At 38.1% G+C, this 22,853-nt stretch overlaps 1 protein-coding gene across 1 annotated transcript; it reads left to right on the top strand.

Annotated features, from left to right (window-relative positions):
• Positions 1–3,369: 3,369 nt before the first annotated feature.
• LOC124255184 (sodium- and chloride-dependent glycine transporter 2-like) lies at positions 3,370–22,651 on the top strand. Its single transcript, XM_046689025.1, has 6 exons — positions 3,370–3,452; positions 18,729–18,827; positions 19,297–19,410; positions 20,689–20,820; positions 21,780–22,074; positions 22,483–22,651. Exons 2-6 carry the CDS (start codon positions 18,791–18,793, stop codon positions 22,649–22,651), a joined length of 747 nt encoding a protein of 248 aa, XP_046544981.1. The 5' UTR covers positions 3,370–3,452; positions 18,729–18,790.
• The last annotated feature ends 202 nt before the right edge of the window (positions 22,652–22,853 follow it).

Below are 22,853 nucleotides of genomic sequence, written 5' to 3'. Positions count from 1 at the left end.
AACACAAATATCAACATTACTTTGAATACCATTAAACTAGGAGCTATATTAATTCGGCTTCCTGCATGAACCCACTCACTGTTGTAGATAAGGCTAGCCATAATTAAGACATGTCCAAATATGAAAGTATAACATTCCGGTTTTCTGCAATGTACTCGGATACTATTTGGAATAACATGCCACTATCAGAGGACAATCTGTTTACAATACAGCCCAATTTAATAGCGCTGCCGAATATGTTTTGTAATCAATTACATCAACCTTAATTAAAACACTCTTACATATCATAGAATTAAAAAGGAATTTACTTTGGTAAAAAGATCCTTCATAATTTAAACTTTGTAATAAGGTTCCCTTGTGAGAGAAATCTCTTCACACTAAAGCAAAAGGTGCTTGATTGTGACTCTATCATCACAACGGATAGACAATGGGAGATTCTCTCTTTTCAACAATTATTCATAAGTAAAACGCGAATGGCCTTTGACATCCTAAGTAGGTATAACCTAAAGTTTGTTTAATTTCACGAAGTTTGATTATATCTCATTTGACGTTTCACTTTGTTTGCCTTTTCTGTCAGATTCACTCTCACATATAAGGTTTAAAATGAGAGGGTTGGGGTGAGTTACGAATCGGCAATATATCAGCTATATCGTGACTATATCAAGTTATAGATTCATGATAATTGAAAGTAATTTATATAAAGCTGTCACCGAAGTACAACTAGTTTATCAGATATGAATTTAAAACTTATTGATTAACCATTTTAATTATAGATGACAAGTGTCACGCGACTCGCATGTGTGTTAATCAACATGGCCGTAAGTGCCTGCGCATTTGTTAATTCAGCTCATCTAGTTGAGCCGTGCGTCCCCTTTTTCTAATTTTAACTCTAACTAACATCTTTTAACACCTGTGTATGTACCCTCTTGTAGAGGAGTTTACTATCTTTGTGTATATGTGACTCCCGTCACTGTATCTGTTTTTATATGAGAGGTATAAGAGTTTATGCCGCTCCAACCTATATGTATACCCTATATTATATCAGGGTTTTTGCTGACTACAAACTTGTACAAACTATGGTCTCAATCTCCAACTATAGTATGACCAGAAATTATTGAGAATTTTAGGAATATGTTTAATTGGAATTCTAGTATAAACAAACTTGACCAGCTATCATGTGCTTGGTTTCATTCAAGAGAGACAACTCCGTTAATCCTTTTTCATTAGTTTGTGAAGAGTTATCCCCCTTTGTTTACTTGCTAGCAGACGATATTTTCAGTGATCCTCAGTATGGATGATTTAGAGAAGAGGAAGTTGATTTTAGAGTATTATAACAAGGACATCACATCAGCTAAAGTGATTTCAAGTGGAACAGGCATCCCTTTGTCCACTGTTTATCGTGTTTTGAAAAATATTGCAAATGGATATGGCATTGAGCACCAGGGAGCCGCAGGTGGGCCCATAAAAAATTGACTGTCGGTGACAGGAGGCGGCTTGGTATTCTTCTTTCTAAAAACAAACGAAGGAGTTTAGAAAACTTAAGGCTGGATATGATTGATAGAGGAACTGTGGCTGTCTGCAAGGAGACAATTAGAACTGAGCTGCATGCAATGGGTTGGCATAAAAGTCGAGGAATTCCATCACCGATCATGAAACCTGAACAAAAGGAGCGAAGGTTGAACTGGTGCTTACAGCATAGTAATATTAACTGGGACAATGTGATTTTCTCAGATGAAAGTTCTGTGTGGCTGTTTCCTTATACACTGAAATTCTGGACCAAACAAACTGAAAAACCTTTGTATCAGCGCACAAAGTACAGTCCGAAATTTAACGTGTTGGGTGGCATATCTGTGTTAGGGGCAACGCCCCTCTCTGTATTTGAAGGGAATATGAACATTGAGCGGTACACAGATATTCTCGAGGGACATTTACTTCCATCTGCTCACGTGGTCTATGGAAATTTTCGGATTTTCAAGCAGGACAACAACCCAAAACATCGTTCAAAGCATTCACAGGCCTGGTTTCGGACCCAAAATATGACATTATTAGATTGGCCAAGCTATAGCCCCGACCTAAATCCAACACAAAATGTTTCGGAAAGTGTCAATAAGAAAAATCTGACAAATATTGCTGAAATGAAAGAAGAGGTGGTCCGATATTGGGACAGCATGGATCACGACTTTCTAACTTCTTTGATCAGTAGTATGCCCCGCCGCATTGAAGCCTGCATTGCTGCCCATGGTGACTTGACAAAATACTAACTGTTCACCTGTCTTTGAATCTGGAGTTATGTTCTGCTAATATTCACATTTAATACGTGAGTAATGGGTGAAAAGTTTTGTAAAAATTACAATCTTTAAATTCTCAATAATTTCTGGGTGTATATCTATTTGTAGTAGAGCTCACGCTATTCTTATACAGGTATTCCCCTTCACTGTACATACGCTTACAAGTTAGTGATAGTCGTTTATGTAATCAAGTATTAGCACACTTCTGTGCTGGTGAGAAGCTGGATGCAAACTTTCACCTCGCGTCGTGTATTGTCCTCTGCGACGTCCGCCGGTTTACGTTATAGCTGCACGTGGCCAGTTGTCCAGACACAGTACTAGACTGCTGTGTGCATGTCGGCCTGCTACCAGTCGACCAATCGTCGCATCGTGGGACGACCTGAGGACCGAACTTGGGAGCTTTTTTGTGATGGTATATCTTGTTCTGTTCTGTTTGTCCTGTTGATCACTTGGGGTGTTAAATGTTTATTGGTACGTTACTCTCCCTGTAAGTGGCAGTAGTTGGAAAAAATAAGTACCGATAGAATTTTTTACTTTAAATTTGGACCCGAGATCCGAGTAAGCACTGATCTTCAGCAACCCATTCAATAAAGGCGACTTAAGGGATCGGATTGGCATGCTCGCTGACTTGGTTCATACTCATGTCATTGATCTTAAATTGCCCATGATGTCAATCACTGGACTGTTTGGCAAAGAAGCGATTATTTATTATGATCTGCTTGAAACTGGAATATTGCGGAGAGTGTCATGAACAATCAACAAACGAACAAAACAACGTTGACTGTATATCGATTGCAGTTTGATATGCCATATTGATACATATTTTACAAGTTTGGTTATCAGATTTGAGTGAGTATAGTTGACCATCGACTAACTGGAATAGGACTAAGTACATGAGAAGGTTTCGAGGCAGAACTTTCCTCTCCAGTTATGTGAAATGAATCATATAATATTTAAAAAGCCCGTTATTGTAACAGCTTGGGCCGACGGCCGACTTATATATGAGCTACGTCACTGACGTAAGCAGATTACACATTTGGTCTTGCAATTCAATGCAACACGTCTGACTTCTAAGGAGCGCTGACAGTGTTACACGCGTTGGAAACATGTACTTTGAGAAGACAGTAGATACGAAACCGTCTGCCGCTTCTCGCTGAATAATTTGTAAGTATGATCTAATGAGCGAATGCGTGGACTTTAATCAGTTGCCTTCCTATTGCCAAACATTTGACAATGTTTGATACAATACTGGTTTCTCGTAGGACGTTATGTAGTACTTAAACATTTTGAGGTCTACTTGGTTATTTAAAATTAATACAGAATTTATGTAATGGCACAATCGAGCGTGCTCTTTTTATCAGGATTTCAAAAAGCGTCATACCACTCTTGCTCAGAACTTGTTGGATCAAGGTTACAATAATCAAGGCCTCAGTAAAGCTTTCAAGAAGTTTTATGGTAGACATGTGGAGGGAATTTTCAAATTTAATGCATCAGAAATGATGTCCGATGTAACTTTCTATTTTGACTTATACCATATGTTCCCGAACGATTTCAGGTGAAAAAATGACTAGACTTAGCATGTGTTTATGACGGGTGCCACCTGTGGGGCAGGATACGCTTCTACATTAGATATTACCACAGTTTATAGATGTAATTGTATATCATATATTACCACAGTATATATGTAATTGTATATCATATATTACCACAGTATATATGTAATTGTATATCATATATTACCACAGTTTATAGATGTAATTGTATATCATATATTACCACAGTATCTATGTAATTGTATATCATATATTACCACAGTATATATGTAATTGTATATCATATATTACCACAGTTTATAGATGTAATTGTATATCATATATTACCACAGTATATATGTAATTGGATATCATATATTACCACAGTATATATGTAATTGTATATCATATATTACCACAGTATATATGTAATTGTATATCAGATATTACTACAGTATATATGTAATTGTATATCATATATTACTACAGTATATATGTAATTGTATATCATATATTACCACAGTATATATGTAATTGTATATCATATATTACTACATTATATATGTAATTGTATATCATATATTACCACAGTTTATATATGTAATTGTATATCATATATTACTACAGTATATATGTAATTGTATATCATATATTACCACAGTATATATGTAAGTGTATATCATATATTACCACAGTTTATATATGTAATTGTATATCATATATTACTGCAGTATATATGTAATTGTATATCATATATTACCACAGTATATATGTAATTGTATATCATATATTACCACGGTATATATGTAATTGTATATCATATATTACCACAGTTTATAGAGGTAATTGTATATTATATATTACCACAGTATATATGTAATTGGATATCATATATTACCACAGTATATATGTAATTGTATATCATATATTACCACAGTATATATGTAATTGTATATCAGATATTACTACAGTATATATGTAATTGTATATCATATATTACCACAGTATATATGTAATTGTATATCATATATTACCACAGTATATATGTAATTGTATATCATATATTACTACAGTATATATGTAATTGTATATCATATATTACCACAGTTTATATATGTAATTGTATATCATATATTACTACAGTATATATGTAATTGTATATCGTATATTACCACAGTATATATGTGATTGTATATCATATATTACCACAGTTTATATATGTAATTGTATATCATATATTACTACAGTATATATGTAATTGTATATCATATATTACCACAGTATATATGTAATTGTATATCATATATTACCACGGTATATATGTAATTGTATATCATATATTACTACAGTATATGTAATGGTATATCTACTATTACTACAGTATATATGTTATGTTATATCAGATATTACTACAGTATATATATGTCAAGGCTTATCAGATATTACTACAGTATATGTAATGGTATATCAGATATTACTACAGTATATATGTAAAGGCATATCAAAATTTACTACAGTATATATGCCGATGCATATATAGAGGATATTATATGAGTGCCCATGTCATACTATCTTTACGACACGAGTGCCCAAATGTTGGTATTTCCCGAGCGAGAGCGAGGGATATACCGATATTTAGGCACGAGTGTCGTAAACATAGTACGATATGGGCACAAATATAATATTCTGTTTATTACCGAAGTCGTCAAATTGAGGAAAATAACCCAAATCTAATTTCAAACAGAGGCTGTCTACCCGTCGTCGCTGCATGTAGAACGCAACGTCACAGAAGAAACGTGACGTCATAGCATTGTTCATGACGTCACGTCACCATGACAAAATATCACTTTCTGAAAAAGCACAGTGTATTCAGACCTACGATGTTTTCAAATTTGGGGACGCTAACTCAATTCCAGTATTGCTTTAGCCACTTTCAGTTACATGAATGTACAGGCATCACATGACGCGATAAACCCAGTGTGTAGATTGAATACCCGTAAATTTAATTCGAAACAAATTTCTTTTCTGACACAATTTCAAAACGCGAACACATCGGTTGTTGTGGAATGAGTAAATGAGTGAGTTTAGATATTGCCGCACTCATCAATATTCCAGCTATATGGCGGCAGTTCGAATTGGTCTCCAGCAACCCATGCTTGTCGCAAGGGGCGACAAATATTACGCTTGTCATCGTATCCCAACTGCGTTGATCGATACTTTTGATGCTGATCACTGGATTGTCTTGTCGATTGTCTTGTCTTGTTGCCTGACTTATCAGAAGGCAGAAAGCAGTATTAAATACCCATTTTGTAAATTTACCTACAGACAATGTTGACTGTCTCTGCCAAACACATTCTTTGTATCGATAAACCATAGCAGATGTCTCTTGCAATTTTCTGTTATTACCTGTTAGTAAGGACTATACATATGAGCCACAGTGTGGTACTTTTCCATTTCCAACACATTAACGCCTGCAGCTGTCTCTGACGTAATGTTTTTCACTTCCATTTATTGGAGAGTTAAGAGTCAGGTGAGTCTCACTGGCGATTTGTGTCATATTTTCATAAACCTAATGTTCAATATCATAAACTGTCATTTATAACATTTTCAAACATTTCAGACAGCGACGCTCTCATAATGCAATGCGACCCATGAAGACTCGGTTTAGAATTGGTCTTCTTGCTTGTCGTAAGAGGCGACAAATGGGATCGGGTGGTCAGGCTCGCTGATTTGGTCAACACATGTCGTCGTAGACACATGTCGCCAATTGTGTAGGTCGATGTTCTCATGTTGATTATTTGCAAATCATCTCCATATAACAGGATTGTTGTCGAGTTCTGTGTTAAACAACACAAAAAAACAACACATGCTTTGAGAATAACGTCAGTTTAGGTATCATATAGTGATTTAGTGATTCATTTATTCATTAACATTCACGAAGCTGCATTGTTGCGACAGAAAACTAATCAATTCAGTAGTGAAAATAAACTTTAACCGTGATTACAATGGACAGCTGGACCCGACAATGCTTGGCGTGGAATGACTGGAAGAAATTGCCATAGAAAATCTAGTTGAGGTTGGTTAGGTGCTGTAAGTTCGGCCTTTGGATGGGTGTAAAAACAAACTGGTCGGTTTGGAGGGGTGTGTCGTTTAGGTCGACTTGTTCCAGACAATGAGCAGTCAATGTTTTTACAACGGCACAGTTAATGCTAAAATGTTCACAGGAAAATAACTGAATAAGGATCACGCTGTAAAATGTCATTTATATTTGTGCATTCATTGGGGCATGATAAATAACACATATAAATAAAGTTGATAGTTGTCTTTGAATAAAATAACATAAAAGACGCTTTTATTTTGATACACACACACACATTATACGTTAAACTATTCATTGTATTTATATGCATTAAAGTAATCTTTATATTATATGATATACAGTCGAAAGATTTATCTGGACTTCGTTTTGTACTCTTGTTCACAATGTTCATATAACCAGTTACACATAGGTATCTTCCAACACGAGACGTGGGAAGAAACTTGTAGTCTAATTGTGCATTTGCCATAACTGAAGTTGTGGAAATATTGATGAAAACTGTCATTTCCAACATTCTTATAGCATGCAATTTTATGTAAGAAATTGAATAACTAACTAGTAATCAACATATTCAAAGTCATTCAGTAGGATTCCATATTTCGTTTCCTGGGTGAACACATTTCACATTTTGTAGAATGCCAGTGTTTTAATTCCTTAAAACAACACTGTTGTCAAAACATCAAACATCAAAGGATTTTCATCTCGACCGAAAAGTCGAACTTACGGACTACCCCTTGAGGTTGAGGTCCAAATGAGGTTATGGGTGGTTATTGATATTCAATGAATGGATGAAAAAAAAATCTTGTTGAAAGTAAACATTTTTTTTAGAAGTGTCATATTATGTTTAGCACGGACAGTTAGGAGGAACATCCCACCAGTTACACCGCTCGAAGAATTTCAAGTTTTAAGGGTCCGCTTATTACAGACTTGAGGGTGATGGGGTAGTCTAATGGTTAAAGTGTGCGTCGTCATGCTGAAGACTCTGGTTCGATTCCCCACATGGATACAAAGTGTGGAGCCCATTTATGGTGTCCCCAGCCTTGATATTGCGTGAATATTTCTATTCATGTTATAAAAGTAATGCACTTAGCTCCGTTCCCATGTGTATTGTAACAAGGTATAGGTTTGCTCTGAACTAACATAAATTCAAAGTCTTCTGACGTTAGCTGCACAAAATATATTCATCAGTTACTTTTCCTTTCTTAAAGATCACATATACTCTACGGGGTACAAATGCATAAATCATTTAATGGCATCGTTATAAATCAAACCCCTTCATTAAAACTACTCATTTCGACCCTTAATTAACATAAATCGACCTTTTCGACAACACTGCACAATTCTCTCCCGCGAACGAAATTTCAAACAATCAAAGGGGCGCGTCTCCGTGACATAATACGAGGTATTGATATGAGGGGCATTTTAGAATTCAGGTACATTTCAGGGGGTGAAGTATTTTGTTTACAGGTTTGTCTAAACCTGAAGTCGTGACAATTGTTGTGAAAAATTAAAGCTTTATGTTTTCACAATCTACTGTCATTTAATCTTGTCACCTGCTTTGCCTAGCTTCCTAGTTACAATTTGTTTTCATAGACGATTCTGCCAAACATCGCTTGTCATAATGGTTACCTGTTGGCTAGGTTTGTTCCCCAACTTACTCGGGTGTTAAATCATTTATGTCAAGTGATTTCAGTATCGTTAATTCAGTGGGTTGGCATTTCGACACAAAGCAGACTCTAACATGTCCGGAAGTAATTCAGACAGCGACAATCTTTCCATTCAATCTTCAATGAAGAAACAATCGCTGGGCCTTATTTGTTCGAGCCAGACGCTAGTGATAATGAAAACGATGCCCAGCCTCGCTCATCACGATCGACTAGTGTCGACTAGTATCTACATAGTGGTGAGTGGATGTTAACCACGTGAATGTAGCAAAACATTTATCGCAATATTGTCACTTCGACCCCCACGGCGCTTCCGTGGAAGAAATCGTTATGTTACACACCTACATCGTCGACACCAAGGGACACCGCCGCTACTCCTGTCGCATCCAAGGACACCAACGCAAACCCCCGGAGAGACGTCGAGGTCACGTGACTCCCCTACCACCGAAACAATGGATGACGAATAGGGAGGAGGCCGGGTCCGAAAATTCAATACAGACTCACCAGGTGCTAATGTTTCCTTACATGCTCAAGACCTATCTATTCTGACATGGAATGTTGATGGTCTAATGTCCAAAATTAATGACAGTGAATTCATTCAATGTCTGCAACAATGTGATATTGTATGTCTAGTAGAAACATTCCTGGATAAAATCATACATATACCACAACTTTCTGCTTATGATGTTTATGTTGCTAATGCTCATAGACTAGCTACTATTGGTAGATTATCGGGCGGTGTGTACATGTTCATTCATAAATCAATTCCTAAACACTGCCAACATTTGAATTTGAATATTGCTAATGATGTTGGCATTAGATTTGATAAGTCCGTGACTAGAGAGGATAAAGATCTATTTCTGATGGGAATTTATGTACCCACTGGCTGCTCGTTCTATCTGTCCACAGATAGGGTGACGACAATAGAAGAGGTCCTGTCCTGTGTGGGGACTTAAACGCACGCGTCGGTTGTGGTAACAACTCCCCAGAGACAGTCGACCGACCAAGGGTTGACAGAGCAGCGTTCCCCGAGGAGGAAAGTACTCCTTTGGACCAGAGAAACTCTTGTGATATAACTGTAAATACGTTTGGAAGAAAGTTACTTTTTTTGCTTTACTCATCACTTGTACATATGTAATGGTAGATGTCCAGGGGACAGAGAGGGCAGCTATAATACTTATATATCAGAAGCGGGTTGTAGTGTTAATGATTACGTTATTGCATCTGTAAATACCCATTCATATTGTAAATACTTATCAGTGCACTTTCGAGTTGAATCGAAGCACATGCCTGTTAGTTTACTGTTAACCTTTGACTCTGCTGAATTTACAAGCGTAGATAATCCCAGTAATGAAGAACATTTATATCGTTATATATGGAATGAGAACCACAAGGAAACATTTTTAGATTTGCTACATAAACAGCAACCAACATTTAACGTATTAACTGACTTAGTAAATGCTGATATCAACCAAGCACTGGATTTATTTATCAGAAATGTTTTGAACGCAGCTGAATTATTCAAGAAAACACCAAGAAAGGCAAACCATCGTGGGTTTTATACTAGAAGTTTGGTGTTCCGCTAAAGACTAACCGCAAGTTTTTCATGTGTAATGGTTAAAAGTGTACAAAAAAGTGTATTCGTTCTTTAAACTAATAATGCATCCGTGTTTGTTGAGTATGTATTGTCTAGCCTAGATATGCATGTTTAGTCTCTGTTTTAATTTCTATCAGTTTTTAGAAACTGCGACGTAACTGTTCTTGTTGAATGCGTTTGTCCTAGATTCTTTACCGTTGACAGAATGCCAGTTCAAATTTATTCAGATCACATTTTTTAAGATGCAGTTCAGTAAAATGTTTTAAACATAATAGCACTCGGACTCATTGTCATTATGGTTCAGTTAGTGTCGTTTCTCCGCCATTAGTAGAATGCACACACTGAAAGGAGACCGAATTGCAATATGCCCATCCTGTCAAAGCCAGCTGTCATCTAAAGTCTGGCTGCGTTACATGAACTCTTTGTTCTTGTTCAACCGATACGGCCTCAATTTACATAACAAGTATATTTTGTTCAACATCATTAAGTTATTTTTTAATATGAAATTACTAGGTGAGTTAGTGTGAGTGAGTTAAAATTTAAAGTCACGTCAGCTGTATTTCAGCCATAACGCTAGGTGTATGTAATATGGCAAATAAAGGCATAAGCAAGGCCTGTATGTCAACCTCCTGTTTTGAACTGGATTCCAAAGGACCATAAAGATCCGTACAAAGAGAGAGAATGGGTCCAGCAAATGTGCCTCCAAATCCATGTTTCAATGATTAACCAGAATCCCCAATAAGATCAAGGATGGGCTTTCCTTATAGACATTGAATAATATTAGGGCACTGTCACACTTAAGCGTAACCTGATTCCTTATGATTTGCGTATTGACATTTCTTTCATACGCAGTCGTATGAACAATGCATATGCAGCTCAATCGTTTTGTGTAAGTTCTATGTACGCCGGCATGCGCACAGTACGGCCCACTACGCGTGTGATAGTTTTGGCAGGCACAAAACACTATGCTTCGTTCGTCTCGTTTCCTGTTGACTGGGTTCCGTCCTATTGTATACTACGCTCCTTATAATCCTTGCAAACATGTCGTGCAGCGTACTCTGTCGTACAGCGAGCACTGACAAACAGAAACCTGAAAATCGTGGAAATCTCAAAACGAGGCTCTGCCGCTTGAAATGTTTGGTGGGCTGGTACGGACTTGATATTATAGCAATCACATTGTGCTTTACAGAACTACATTCCATAAGCGCAAAAAACACATAACAGCTGTAACCAGTGAGCCAGATGCATTGTGAATCATTTTACGACCTTATCAAACTGGGGCAGTCTGTGACGTCTTAGTTAAGGTCATGCTGGCTACACCTCGCCATAAAATATAGAAATACGATGTTATTAAAGTGTAAAATTAAAACTCATATGTAATTAACATTTTCTTATGACAAAAGGAATTGAAATTCAGTGTAACCATAGTTGTTTGTAGTGTCTCTTTTCACGTTCACACGAGAAAATTCGGATCAGCTGAAAAGTAGGTAATTGTCTGAATTGGTTAATGAGACTCATGTTTCGTTCGTTGTGCGTACGCTGTTAGACAGGTGATAAGTTATTAATACGTAGTGTATCTGTCCCGCATCGGTCGAACGCAGTAAGCATAAGCGACAATACGCTGTTCTCACGGCACGAGCTATTAGCAGCGTATACATAGCGTACTTGCTGCGCAGATACAACGCACGCTGAGCGAACTTCTAGCGAATGCCGACGTATTGCACGAATCGGTACCGTTTGTCCTGCGATCAGGTAGTGTATTGTACTTATTTGTGACTTATGACAAATGGCGTACTTGTCAAACATCCAGGGTACATTCGTAGACCGATGCTCATGCTGTTGATCACTGGATTGTCTGGTCCAGGCTCGATGATTCACAGACCCCCTGAGTGCGGCGTGAAACTCACTCACTCACTCATACATTTCATGTTGACCAAATCTGAAGTTGGTGTTTGAACATCTTGAAACATTTGATTGACAATCACCTTATCCACTCTGTTGAACGTGAGTATCACTGGTTACGCGGCCATTGTGTGGTTTATTGTAGTGTTCATCATATCGTTTTAAAGTATCGAACTAGCCTACAATTTGAAGAGATTTCGTGCTATGGAACTCTCTTTAATCTAGCCTAAAGACCGACCAGTTCATTAATCTGTTGAGGTGTATGAACTCCGAGCACGTCGGGCGTACAGTTCAAGGAGCCTTTGTTCAATGCGATCTAAGCGCTAAGGTGACCGGAACTCCCATACCATACCTTAACACAGACTTAAGGTAGTCTTAGCGCTAAGGTTGTTTTGTACAAAGGCACCCAGAGACATATAAGTTACCTTGAATTATGCATCATACATACAAATGGCGTACTTGCCAAACATCAAGGGTACATTCATAGATCGATGCTCATGCTGTTGATCACTGGATTGCCTGGTCTCGGTTATTTACAAATCACCGCCAAATATTATTTTACCGAGTACTGTACCAAATAAGAAGCAAACAAATGACTGGCGAGGTCAGTTAAGGTGCCATGTAGTGCAATTCATTAATTCATTATTCATTCATATACATGTATTCAGGGGCGGTGGGGTAGCCTAGTGGTTAAAGCATTGGCTCGTCACGCCGAAGACCCGGGTTCGAAAATCTCCTAGCGGTGTAATTGATGGGCTGATCCTCCTAACTGTCAGTTTGATTTTAAACATAAAATAACAACTCTAAAATGGTTGTTTACGTTTCACAAGATGGCATCTTGTCATCCATTCGTTGATTGGCCATCCGTCGAGCTACTGATTTTAAAAATGGCCAAAGTTTAATTTTGCTGGTTATTTTGAGTTGTGGATTTTTCTGTCCCAACAATGCAGCATTGTTTCCATCGTGAATGTTTATGAATACATGTCTGAGTTGACTGAGTTTTGGTTTTATGCCGCTTTTAGCAATATTCCAGCATTATCACGGCGGGGGACACCAGAAATGGGCTTCACACATTGTACCCATGTGGGGAATCGAACCCGGGTTTTCAGCGGCTCACAAGGAAAACATTTCACCATTCCACATCATCATGGTAACGAATCTGTGACAACAAAATATGAACGAAGGAATCAATTTTCGCTTTAGTTTGGTAAGAGGATTGTGGGGTACAATTCAGTCTGTTTGGACAGAATTGAACTCATCTTTTTTCTGAGTTCGTTAAAAGGCATGCTAATCATAGTAGTCATAGTAGTATATCCACTTGTCTCTATTGCTTATAAAGAAAGCCTATCCGTGATCTTATTAAGGACACTGGTTAATCCTTGGAACATGGATTTGGTGGCACATTTGCTGGACCCATTCTCCCTATGTACGGATCTTTATGGACCTTTGAAATCAAGTTCAAAACAGGAGGTTGACATACTGGCCTTGGTTGTGCCTTTATTTGCCATATTACATACACCTAGCGATATGGCTGAAATACAGCCGATGTGACTTTAAATTTGAACTCACTCACACTAACTCACCTAGTAATTTCATTACAAATTAACTTAATGATGTTGAACAAAATATAATGGTTATGTAAATTGAGGCCGTATCATTTGAACAAGAACAATGAGTTCATGTCGCGCAGCCAGACTTTAGATGACAGCTGGCTTTGACAGGATGGGCATATTGCAATTCGGTCTCCTTTCAGTGTGTGCATTCTACTTATGGCGAAAACCGACACTGACTGAATCCACTCAGACAGACATTGAATGTGTTTCAATAATCGAATTAATTACTACCCTGTGGAGAATGCCTCTAAGTGATCTTATATCTGATGTTTTTGATGAACTGCATCTTTAAATGTGATCCAAATATATTAAAACTTTTTTGTTAATGGTAAAGAAAAAAGGGATGGTGGTGTAGTTCAGTGGTTAAAGCGTTCGCTCGTCACGCCGAAGACCCGGGTTCGAATACTCACATGGGTGCGATGTGTGAAGCCCATTTCTGTTGTCCCCCGCCGTGATATTGCTGGAATATTGCTAATTATCTTACCTTGATGTGAAATACTTTAATTTCATTGGTCAATGACGTTTAAACAAGCTTCCGTGTTACCCCTCCCAAGAGGGTGACAACTGGAAAAATATTACCCGCTGCCACGGTAACCGCCAACCTCTCCGCCGAGAAGCTGTATCGCTAACAATCGTATGACGTCATAATATGACGCATGACGTGCCCGGAGTTCGAAAACCGTTCGATCAGCTGTTTTTGTGTTCACTTTGTACAGAATTATTTTACCGACAATCACTGCTTTATTTAAACAATTTTATACATTGAATCGAGAAACAGACGCCATTTTGTTTACATGCCATATGGTCGGTAGCGATCTTTAAATAAAAAAACAACATATTTTGTACATTTAACATGGCGGTAAGATAAATACGTTGTATGCTTCTCCCTCGGATAATACGGTCCGATGTACGCCTGTTTGTAGCAGTGTCACCCGAGCCGGTAGGCAACCAAATAAATAAATTCCACAACCTTATGTTTAAGGCTCAAAGACCGCAAGACTTCAACTGTAAAGAGCCTAAGAAGATGTTAAGTTGCATCCCGATTTCCAAGTGTCCATGAAGGTTCTTAGTAAGAACCTCAAATTTTACAGTGTCTCCGAAGATGCCAAGTATGTGCCCTCAACTTCCAAATAGTTGCTAAGCAATCTCAAAGTATTCTAGACATGCTGAGCATGCATGCACATCAACCACAAATTATCCCAGTAGAGGTACGGGACCAGTCGAAATCTCCAACTTTAGGGTATACGATAACAAAGTGGAAGAAGGTTCACACTACATTTGCAAAACCATTCCACCTTCAACTCGTTCTGCTAAATACAGATCTAAACGACAACAGGAACATACCGGCCCGATGACACTGCTACAAACAGGCGTATATCAGACCGTATTACCCTCAAGAGAAGCATACACTCCAGCATCTGTTGATTCCACTCGGGACGCCCTGTTGTCACACCTGCAAGTCCGACGTCTATGTGCCATTGCGATACACTTTCATTGTATGAATATGTGAACACGTGGTGATGTAACGTATGTATGAAGCTGGTACAGTTTGAATGGCTGTATCACTTACAGAATAGATTGCTTCTTATCATCTTCATTTCATTTAGCAATACCCAAATACGCCGTTTGACAAATAGTAATACCAATGTGATATATACGTAGAGAAACAAATAAAGGAACACAGGAAAATTCAAGTGTTCCTTTGATATTTTCTATTTTCATCATCAGCTTTGAATAGCGCTGTGGTGATGAAAACTGGAAAATAATAAAGGTACGCGTAAAATTTCCTGTGCTCCTTTATTTGTTTCTCTACGTATATATCAGAAGGAACAATTCGCGTGTGCATAAGTAGGTTGACTTAATGCATCGTACTGAATTATGCTCTGCATTAACGTTGGAATATGCAACATTACATTGTCCCAAGCAACCTTTTCTTGCGTGAAGTAGCAGTCGTCTCGTAAAGCTCTGGGTTAGAATTGATCTTCTTGATTCAGCAACATGAACCTCACGAAACAGATCTTCGGGATAGGTTGAATCATGCCATTACATCACAAGTTTGCAGATCGCCAATCATGCCAACAACCACAGCATGAGTCGATGGTTTGTTTGATTCAGCAATAACCATTGCTTGAATGTCAACTTACTGAATCGCGTTGAATTAACAATATAATGATCAATAGTCACAAAAGATACTATTTTCTGTGATCATATCGAGAGGCTCAGATTTTTAGTCTGTACTTGCTAAGGACAAATATAACAAATCAAGGAGATAAAATGGTAATCCTTTATTATTAGCAAAAACATCACATTTTATTCCCCTTACTAAAATTTAACGCAATGTAAATCACCTTTACTTGATTGTCTGGTCCAGACTCGATTATTTACAGACCGCCGCCATATAGCTGGGATATTGCTGAGTGCGGCCTTAAACAACAACCAAACCAAAATATCGATTTGGACCTCCAATGTCCTCAATCGCACTATGACAGTGTGAGAAAAAGCATAACACGAGAGCACAGCTCTTTTCTTGATGATTTAAAAAAAATGTTCATCCTCTTCAACATGCACGTTTCTGAATCGTAGTATGTTTTCTTGTTTCAGCAGATGTTTGAGATTGATTATGCTCTGGCTTGAGTTGCAACAGCAGATGTGCGAAAATGCTGAACGAGATTCACTGAACTAGTTCTAATTACGTAGACACGCCAGTTATTACATTAGTTTCGACTATGAATTGTAAATATCTTCTAGTTAACGTTCAGTATTTAGAAGTGATAACAGTAATGACATACGCACATCGTGCAAATGTATGAATACGAAATTTGGCCACAAGCTCTTCTCCGTTACGTTGTCGTGTACGCTAAACGCCCGCATATCAGAACAGGCGTGTTTCAACAACCACACGAGTGTTGCTGGTGCTATAACTCTAATGATAAGAGGAGACACATATTAAGAGACACGGATCTACTGGGCGCGGCGTGGTATGTTCCTGTTGTTGTTTAGATCTGTAGTTAGCAGAACGAGTTGAAGGTGGAATGGTTTTAGCAAATGTAGTGTGAATCTTCTTCCACTTTGTTATCGTATACCCTAAAGTTGGAGATTTCGACTGGTCCCGTACCTCTACTGGGATAATTTGTGGTTGATGTGCATGCATGCTCAGCATTTCTAGAATACTTTGAGATTGCTTAGCAACTATTTGGAAGTTGAGGGCACATACTTGGCATCTTCGGACACACTGTAAAATTTGAGGTTCTTACAAAGAACCTTCATGGACACTTCGAAATCGGGATGCAACTTGACATCTTCTTGGACTCTTTACAGTTGAAGTCTTTGGGTAGCTTCTCCAAGGACACTTTCCTTGAGCCTTAAACATAAGGTTGTGGAATTAATTTATTCAGTTGCCGTATAACTATATGCTTCAGGTCATAAAATGTCCTCTAAGTGATAAATGTGGAAAATTTGTTTTATTTTTATCGAATCAAAAACCGTTTTGTTCCATGGAATCTTTGTAGTTTTTGCTTTTGTGGCTTGTCAGTATTCCAGCAACTGCATAGCGAATCCAGCCTGACGCGTGAGGGATCACTGGACTGTTTCTCGAATATCGATATCATACTGAATATTTTATAGGCAAAAGAAGTATAGATACTGAAATTGCAAAGATCATAATGACTTGAAATACCCTGGTAGCCATAAAATAAATAATTCTTGGCTTGCTAAGATATCTTTTGACAATTGGGCCTAGATTGTTCGAAGCTCTCTTATCGCTAAAATAGCCGTAAGTGCCATACATTTACATTAACTTACGACTATCTTAGCGCTAAGAGAGTTTCGAAAATCTAGGCCCTGGTACCTTGAGGGCAAAGACCAAACTGACGAAAAATATTATGGTAACATTTTCGCAATACTATCACTGCGTTCCAGGGTCGCGATCCACAAAGCGTTCGTAACTTCACGACCTATAGTAACTCTGTACTACATAATTGGGTTATGAATTACAGTCACATTTCCATTTGACAAGGTTTCAAAAACCAAAGGCCCAGAAAAAAACGTTCAAAACGTTTCATGGTAGAAATGTTGCTTTTAACTCCACGCCCGGCTTGCTCGAAGCACTTACAACTAAAAGGATTAAGGAACAGGTCGGTCTTTAGGCCTGATTTAAAGAAAGTCCCATAACACCAAATCTCTTCACATTGTAGGGAAGTTCGATACTTTAGAACCACATAATGAACCATACCCACAGCCATCAGTGTGGATAAGGTGACTGTCAATCAAACGTTTCAAGATGTTCAAAACACCAAATTCAGATTTGCCCCCATGGGCATTGGCCAAATGAAATGCGTGAGTGAGTTTAGTTTTACGCCGCGCTAGGCAATATTCCAGCGGTCTGTAAATAATCGAGTCTGGACCAGACAATCCAGTGATCAACAGCATGATCATAGACCTACGCAACTGGGATACGATGACATGTGTCAACCAAGTCAGAGAGCATGACCACCTGATTCCGTTAGTCGCCTCTGACGACAAGCATGGGTTACTGAAGAGAAATTCTAACCTGGATCTTCACGGGTTCCGCATGAGAGGAGGCATATTTAAGACCGCAGCAATAGTATTGACGTAACAACATATCCGTGTTGAGTTCTTATTGTGCATATAAGCTGCATATAAGCATATAAGCTGTATCCATAAAACAAGGCATCTATATTCACAGATGGTTTCCCGTGGAAATGATACTCTGAATAATAAGACCTTAATAAGCTGTAGGTTTATAGTGTAGAATACACGCAACTGCTTGCGTTTAAACCGTCTTTGATCACAGTGCACCAGACAATAATTATTCATAGTTACTCCTATATCTATTCATGCTTGTTTGAAATTGATGTAGGCTCAAAAGAAAGAGTGCGTCGTAAAACTAAACTCACTAAAAAACTCACTGATAGTGTCCTATTTTATTGTTGAGCCCGAAGCACATACAGATATCATTGGAGAAGGGCTCAACATGGAGAATCTCTTCTGAGCATGACCATGATACATTTTACAGGCGAATGCAAGTTTGTCCATCCTGCGCTGTGAAACTGCTGACCTTGAGGCTACTATTTCACCATGACAAAGGAAGGAAAACAGGGCGTTGATGAAACAAGTAAGTCGTGTCTCACAATGTTTGAGACGACTGCTCAACGATGGGGATCCGGCGTTAGAAACTCAACATCAAGGATATATAGCCCTTTCCATCATCAAACGAAAAAAGATGCATAATGCGTCCACAAACATGCACACACACACTCTCTCTGTGTCTGTCTGTCTGTCTCTCTCTCTCTCTCTCTCTCTCTCTCTCTCTCTCGCACACAGACACACACACGCGCGCGCGCGCACTCAGATACGCAGAGCAACACTCACACCCACACCCACACACCCACACCCACACCAACACCTACACACTGATACAAGTACATGCACGTCGCATTTTACATGAAATAATCTTCCACGTCACGTTAAAAATCAGCTCGCCTATCTTCATATTGCTCTGGCTTTACCATTTGATACATTACTTGCAATATCATCTAACGCGAGTTAAGAAATTGATTATACAACTGGTTGAATATATCCAGAAACAAGAGAAACATGGGGACATCGAGTGGATGGCATCGTTACCCTGTTGGGCTACAGTGTTGGGGAGGGAACGCTTCTCAAGTTTCCCTACCTGTGCGCAAGAAACGGTGGAGGTACGTACACAGATTATGTACTGAAACGGGTTGCAAATGATATGTGTGAAGTGTTCATTCCCAAGTTGAAACAATAGGCCAACTGGAAATCGGCCTGTAAACTAAATACTGTGAACCAATGAAGATTAAAACTTTACAAATTTCACAAATTGATATAAAACAATAATCACGAAATTGCAATGGCGTTACAAATTAGAGTGTCAATAAACTATTAAAGCAGTGATAATAGCAATAAAGACAGTAATGTAATATGCATCAACAGTCGTCAAGCTTCCAAACTAGGCCCAGACTAAGTGTCTAGGGTGAAAATTGATCTTTACACGACTGTTGGTCTTCTTGTAATATAGGATGTAATGAGAGACGTGATATATTAAGAATTACATTCTAAAATTAACTAAGTTTACAAATTAATGGACATTACACACTGTAACGGAATTACAATGACATTACAAAATAGAGTGGCAATATAAAATTAAAGCAGTTATTGTGTCAATAAAGACAGTGAGGGTAATATTGAAGTCACTGCAACCATGGCCGAGCTTCAAAAATAGGCCAAGGCGGAGTATCCAGGGTGAACAGTGATCTCCACACAACTGCTGGTCTTCTTGCAATGTCAGATGACTGAAGTAAGACTGACACCACTTTGTATTGTTAAATACTTTCTCTAAGAATACACTTGGGTATTCAGGAATAGGCCGAGGCATGGAACAGTGCCGTCTAATGAACCATGAAATATAATTCAACACGGTTAAACGTTCGCTGCCACATAGCATAATGCAATCTAAATATTCCACTCTGATCACATGATGACACTTATTAAAACATGGTAAAAACTAATAATCTCTGTTTATATAAGGCCTGTTCATCCAAATAACGCAAATATGGAACATAAACATCACCGTGTATGTGATCTTAAGACAGGTTCAGATAGGTCCAAGGTTTATCGTATTAGTCACTGCCTCTCTTACGATAATATAAAACATCAGTGCAAAAGAACATCCAGTCTAAAATGAATGCCTGCTACACGAGAACATGCAATATGTTCTCTTTACATATCTTCCTATAGTTACCAGTGTATTAGTTATACCTGCTGCAAGAAAAAACAAAATGCTTGTCACAAACTTTTACTTCACAATTTATATTTTGAAATTACCCTTCATTGCACATTACTTTTAAAAAAAGAAATATCCGAAATGTGATGGCGCATAGTAACACAGTAGCAAAACCCATTTGTCTCAGAAATCTTCTTTCATCTCTTTTTTTTATTACTGTTTTCAGGAGCATTCCTGATCCCCTACCTGGTGTTTGTTGGCCTCTGTGCTGTACCGCTGTACTTCCTGGAAGTGGTCATTGGCCAATACTACCAGAAGGGCCCTGTAGAGGTGTGGAAGTTTTGTCCTGCCATGAAAGGTACAATGTATGTCAATATATGTCAAGTGTTTATGAAGAATTCAAAACCTGATAACCTTGTATGACAAATTGAAAACAAGTTTTAAATGCTTAATTATATTTAAAAAAGAAATCATATTTCAGACAATTAAATAAATGCTTATTATTGTTCATGTTTTGTTAGTGCAAGTAGCATCTGCAAACACATATATCTCTAATGTTTAGGATTAGTGATGGATCGATATCATTAAAAGTTTAATAGGCTTTCGGGCAACTAAGCTCATTTATACCTTGCCGATCATAAAGGATTGCTTAGATTCTAAAAAAATCATAATGTAGCAAAGCTGCCACATATGAACGCTTAAATGTATGCAAGAATTACATTCTGAACTTCATGGCGAGTAATATTCCTTGAACGTAATAGTTCAGCCAATGGGATGTCAATATTGACAGCTGTAAGAGATTTACCCATTGCTTTACGTTGTTTAACATATTTTTGGCAATGCAGTAGACAATGCGCCGCATTATCAAGCTGATTACACACTGTACAAAGCGCAGACATATTTTTCTTGATAATATTGAGATAAGCACCAAGGCCACAATGCCCAAGACGAAGTCTGGTTAACAGAACCTCTTCTCTCCGATTGTTTCGAGATAATTGGAATTTAGCAACAAGAGACCCAATGCAGAGATGGGACGTCTCACCAACATTTGCTGCAAACTTCAGGCATTTCAGCAGGCGTACTTAAAGGCATTTTCAGCTTGATTTTGCAGACTTTGTCCCAACATCTGTACTGAAAACATAAGATCACTAATCTACTTTAAGCTAATGACTGAAACACATTTTTGAAATGGCAAGGTGTAACTGAATGTAGCCAGAGTAAAATAGTTCGTGGATGCAATACACTTGTATTTAATTCCTTTTAACTAAATACCCTTAAATGAAATACACGCACGATACGTTTGTCTACTGTGACCAGGTCTTGGACTAAGTACGGCGTTGGTGTCGTGGGTATACGCCATGTACACCTCCATGTACTTCTCCTGGTACCTCTACTACTTCTTCAACTCCTTCTTCAACCCCCTGCCATGGTCCACGTGTGGCAACTCCTGGAACACGCCCAGCTGTGTGGAGTCGACACTTTATGGGCATGCTGGTATAAACACCACACTGAAAGGCACTGATCCACTGCAAGGCTTCATCAACGCTACACATTGGGATCACTTGAATGTGTCCACTGTGGACGTTGCTAGTGCTTCAGAAGAATTCTGGAGGCAAGTAATAACACTATGACCTTCAGAATATCTGAAGTATGTATAAGTACAAATTAAGATCATATTTTGGAGATAAACGACTGTGAACATTAGATTAATGTTAGATAGAATTGATAGTCGCTGTATTTCATTCAAAACGCGTAGCTATAATAAATGATTAATTATTAATATTTCCATCACGTTGTGTTCATATCAGCCATGCTGGTGGTCAAGCGGAAGCGGCAGTGTGGTATATACGTGCGCAGTGAAGCAGTCATAAAATTTTATGTAGAATAGTACAATGACGATGCCTCAGGTTAATGGTCCTAAGGAGTATCCAGTTTTACCTGAAATTATTGGAACAAAAGATTTTGAACTGAAATGATACCAATTTGTGCACTCTTTGATCTCACCAAGAATTTCTTTCAGATATAATACACTGGACATCTCGAATGGCCTGGATGATACTGGATCCATTCGGTGGCCATTGTTTGGGTGTCTGACCTTCACCTATGTCACTATGTACGTCATGCTGTTTAAAGGCATAAGAGTCACGGGCAAGGTAATGGCGAATTTAGGCATAAGTCAGAGAATATAAGCAGACTTGAATATCTGACGAAACGGGTTATTTTGGGCATAGAAGGCAAATTAGCTGAGGGAATTATTTGTTTGCATAAATAGTTATGAGTCATGACTCCAAGTGTTCAGAAACAACCACAGATGAAATGAACTTAAAGATGGGTATATTCTGAACACAAAAAGTGGTGTTCATTAGGCTAGGAGCATTCTTTGATATAACC

The sequence above is a fragment of the Haliotis rubra genome, unplaced genomic scaffold (genome assembly GCF_003918875.1).
Source record: "Haliotis rubra isolate DU_JTF1 unplaced genomic scaffold, ASM391887v1 Scf597, whole genome shotgun sequence".
NCBI lineage: Eukaryota > Metazoa > Mollusca > Gastropoda > Lepetellida > Haliotidae > Haliotis > Haliotis rubra.
The sequence above is the reverse complement of the archived record's forward strand: the minus strand, read 5'-3'. Positions and strand labels throughout refer to the sequence as shown.

Coding starts and splice junctions, on each gene's coding strand:
- LOC124255184 (XM_046689025.1), top strand. CDS start 18,791: ATGACAAAGGAAGGAAAACAGGGCGTTGATGAAACAA. Junction 19,411..20,688: donor GTGCGCAAGAAACGGTGGAG/GTACGTACACAG, acceptor TACTGTTTTCAG/GAGCATTCCTGATCCCCTAC. Junction 22,075..22,482: donor GCTTCAGAAGAATTCTGGAG/GCAAGTAATAAC, acceptor AATTTCTTTCAG/ATATAATACACTGGACATCT.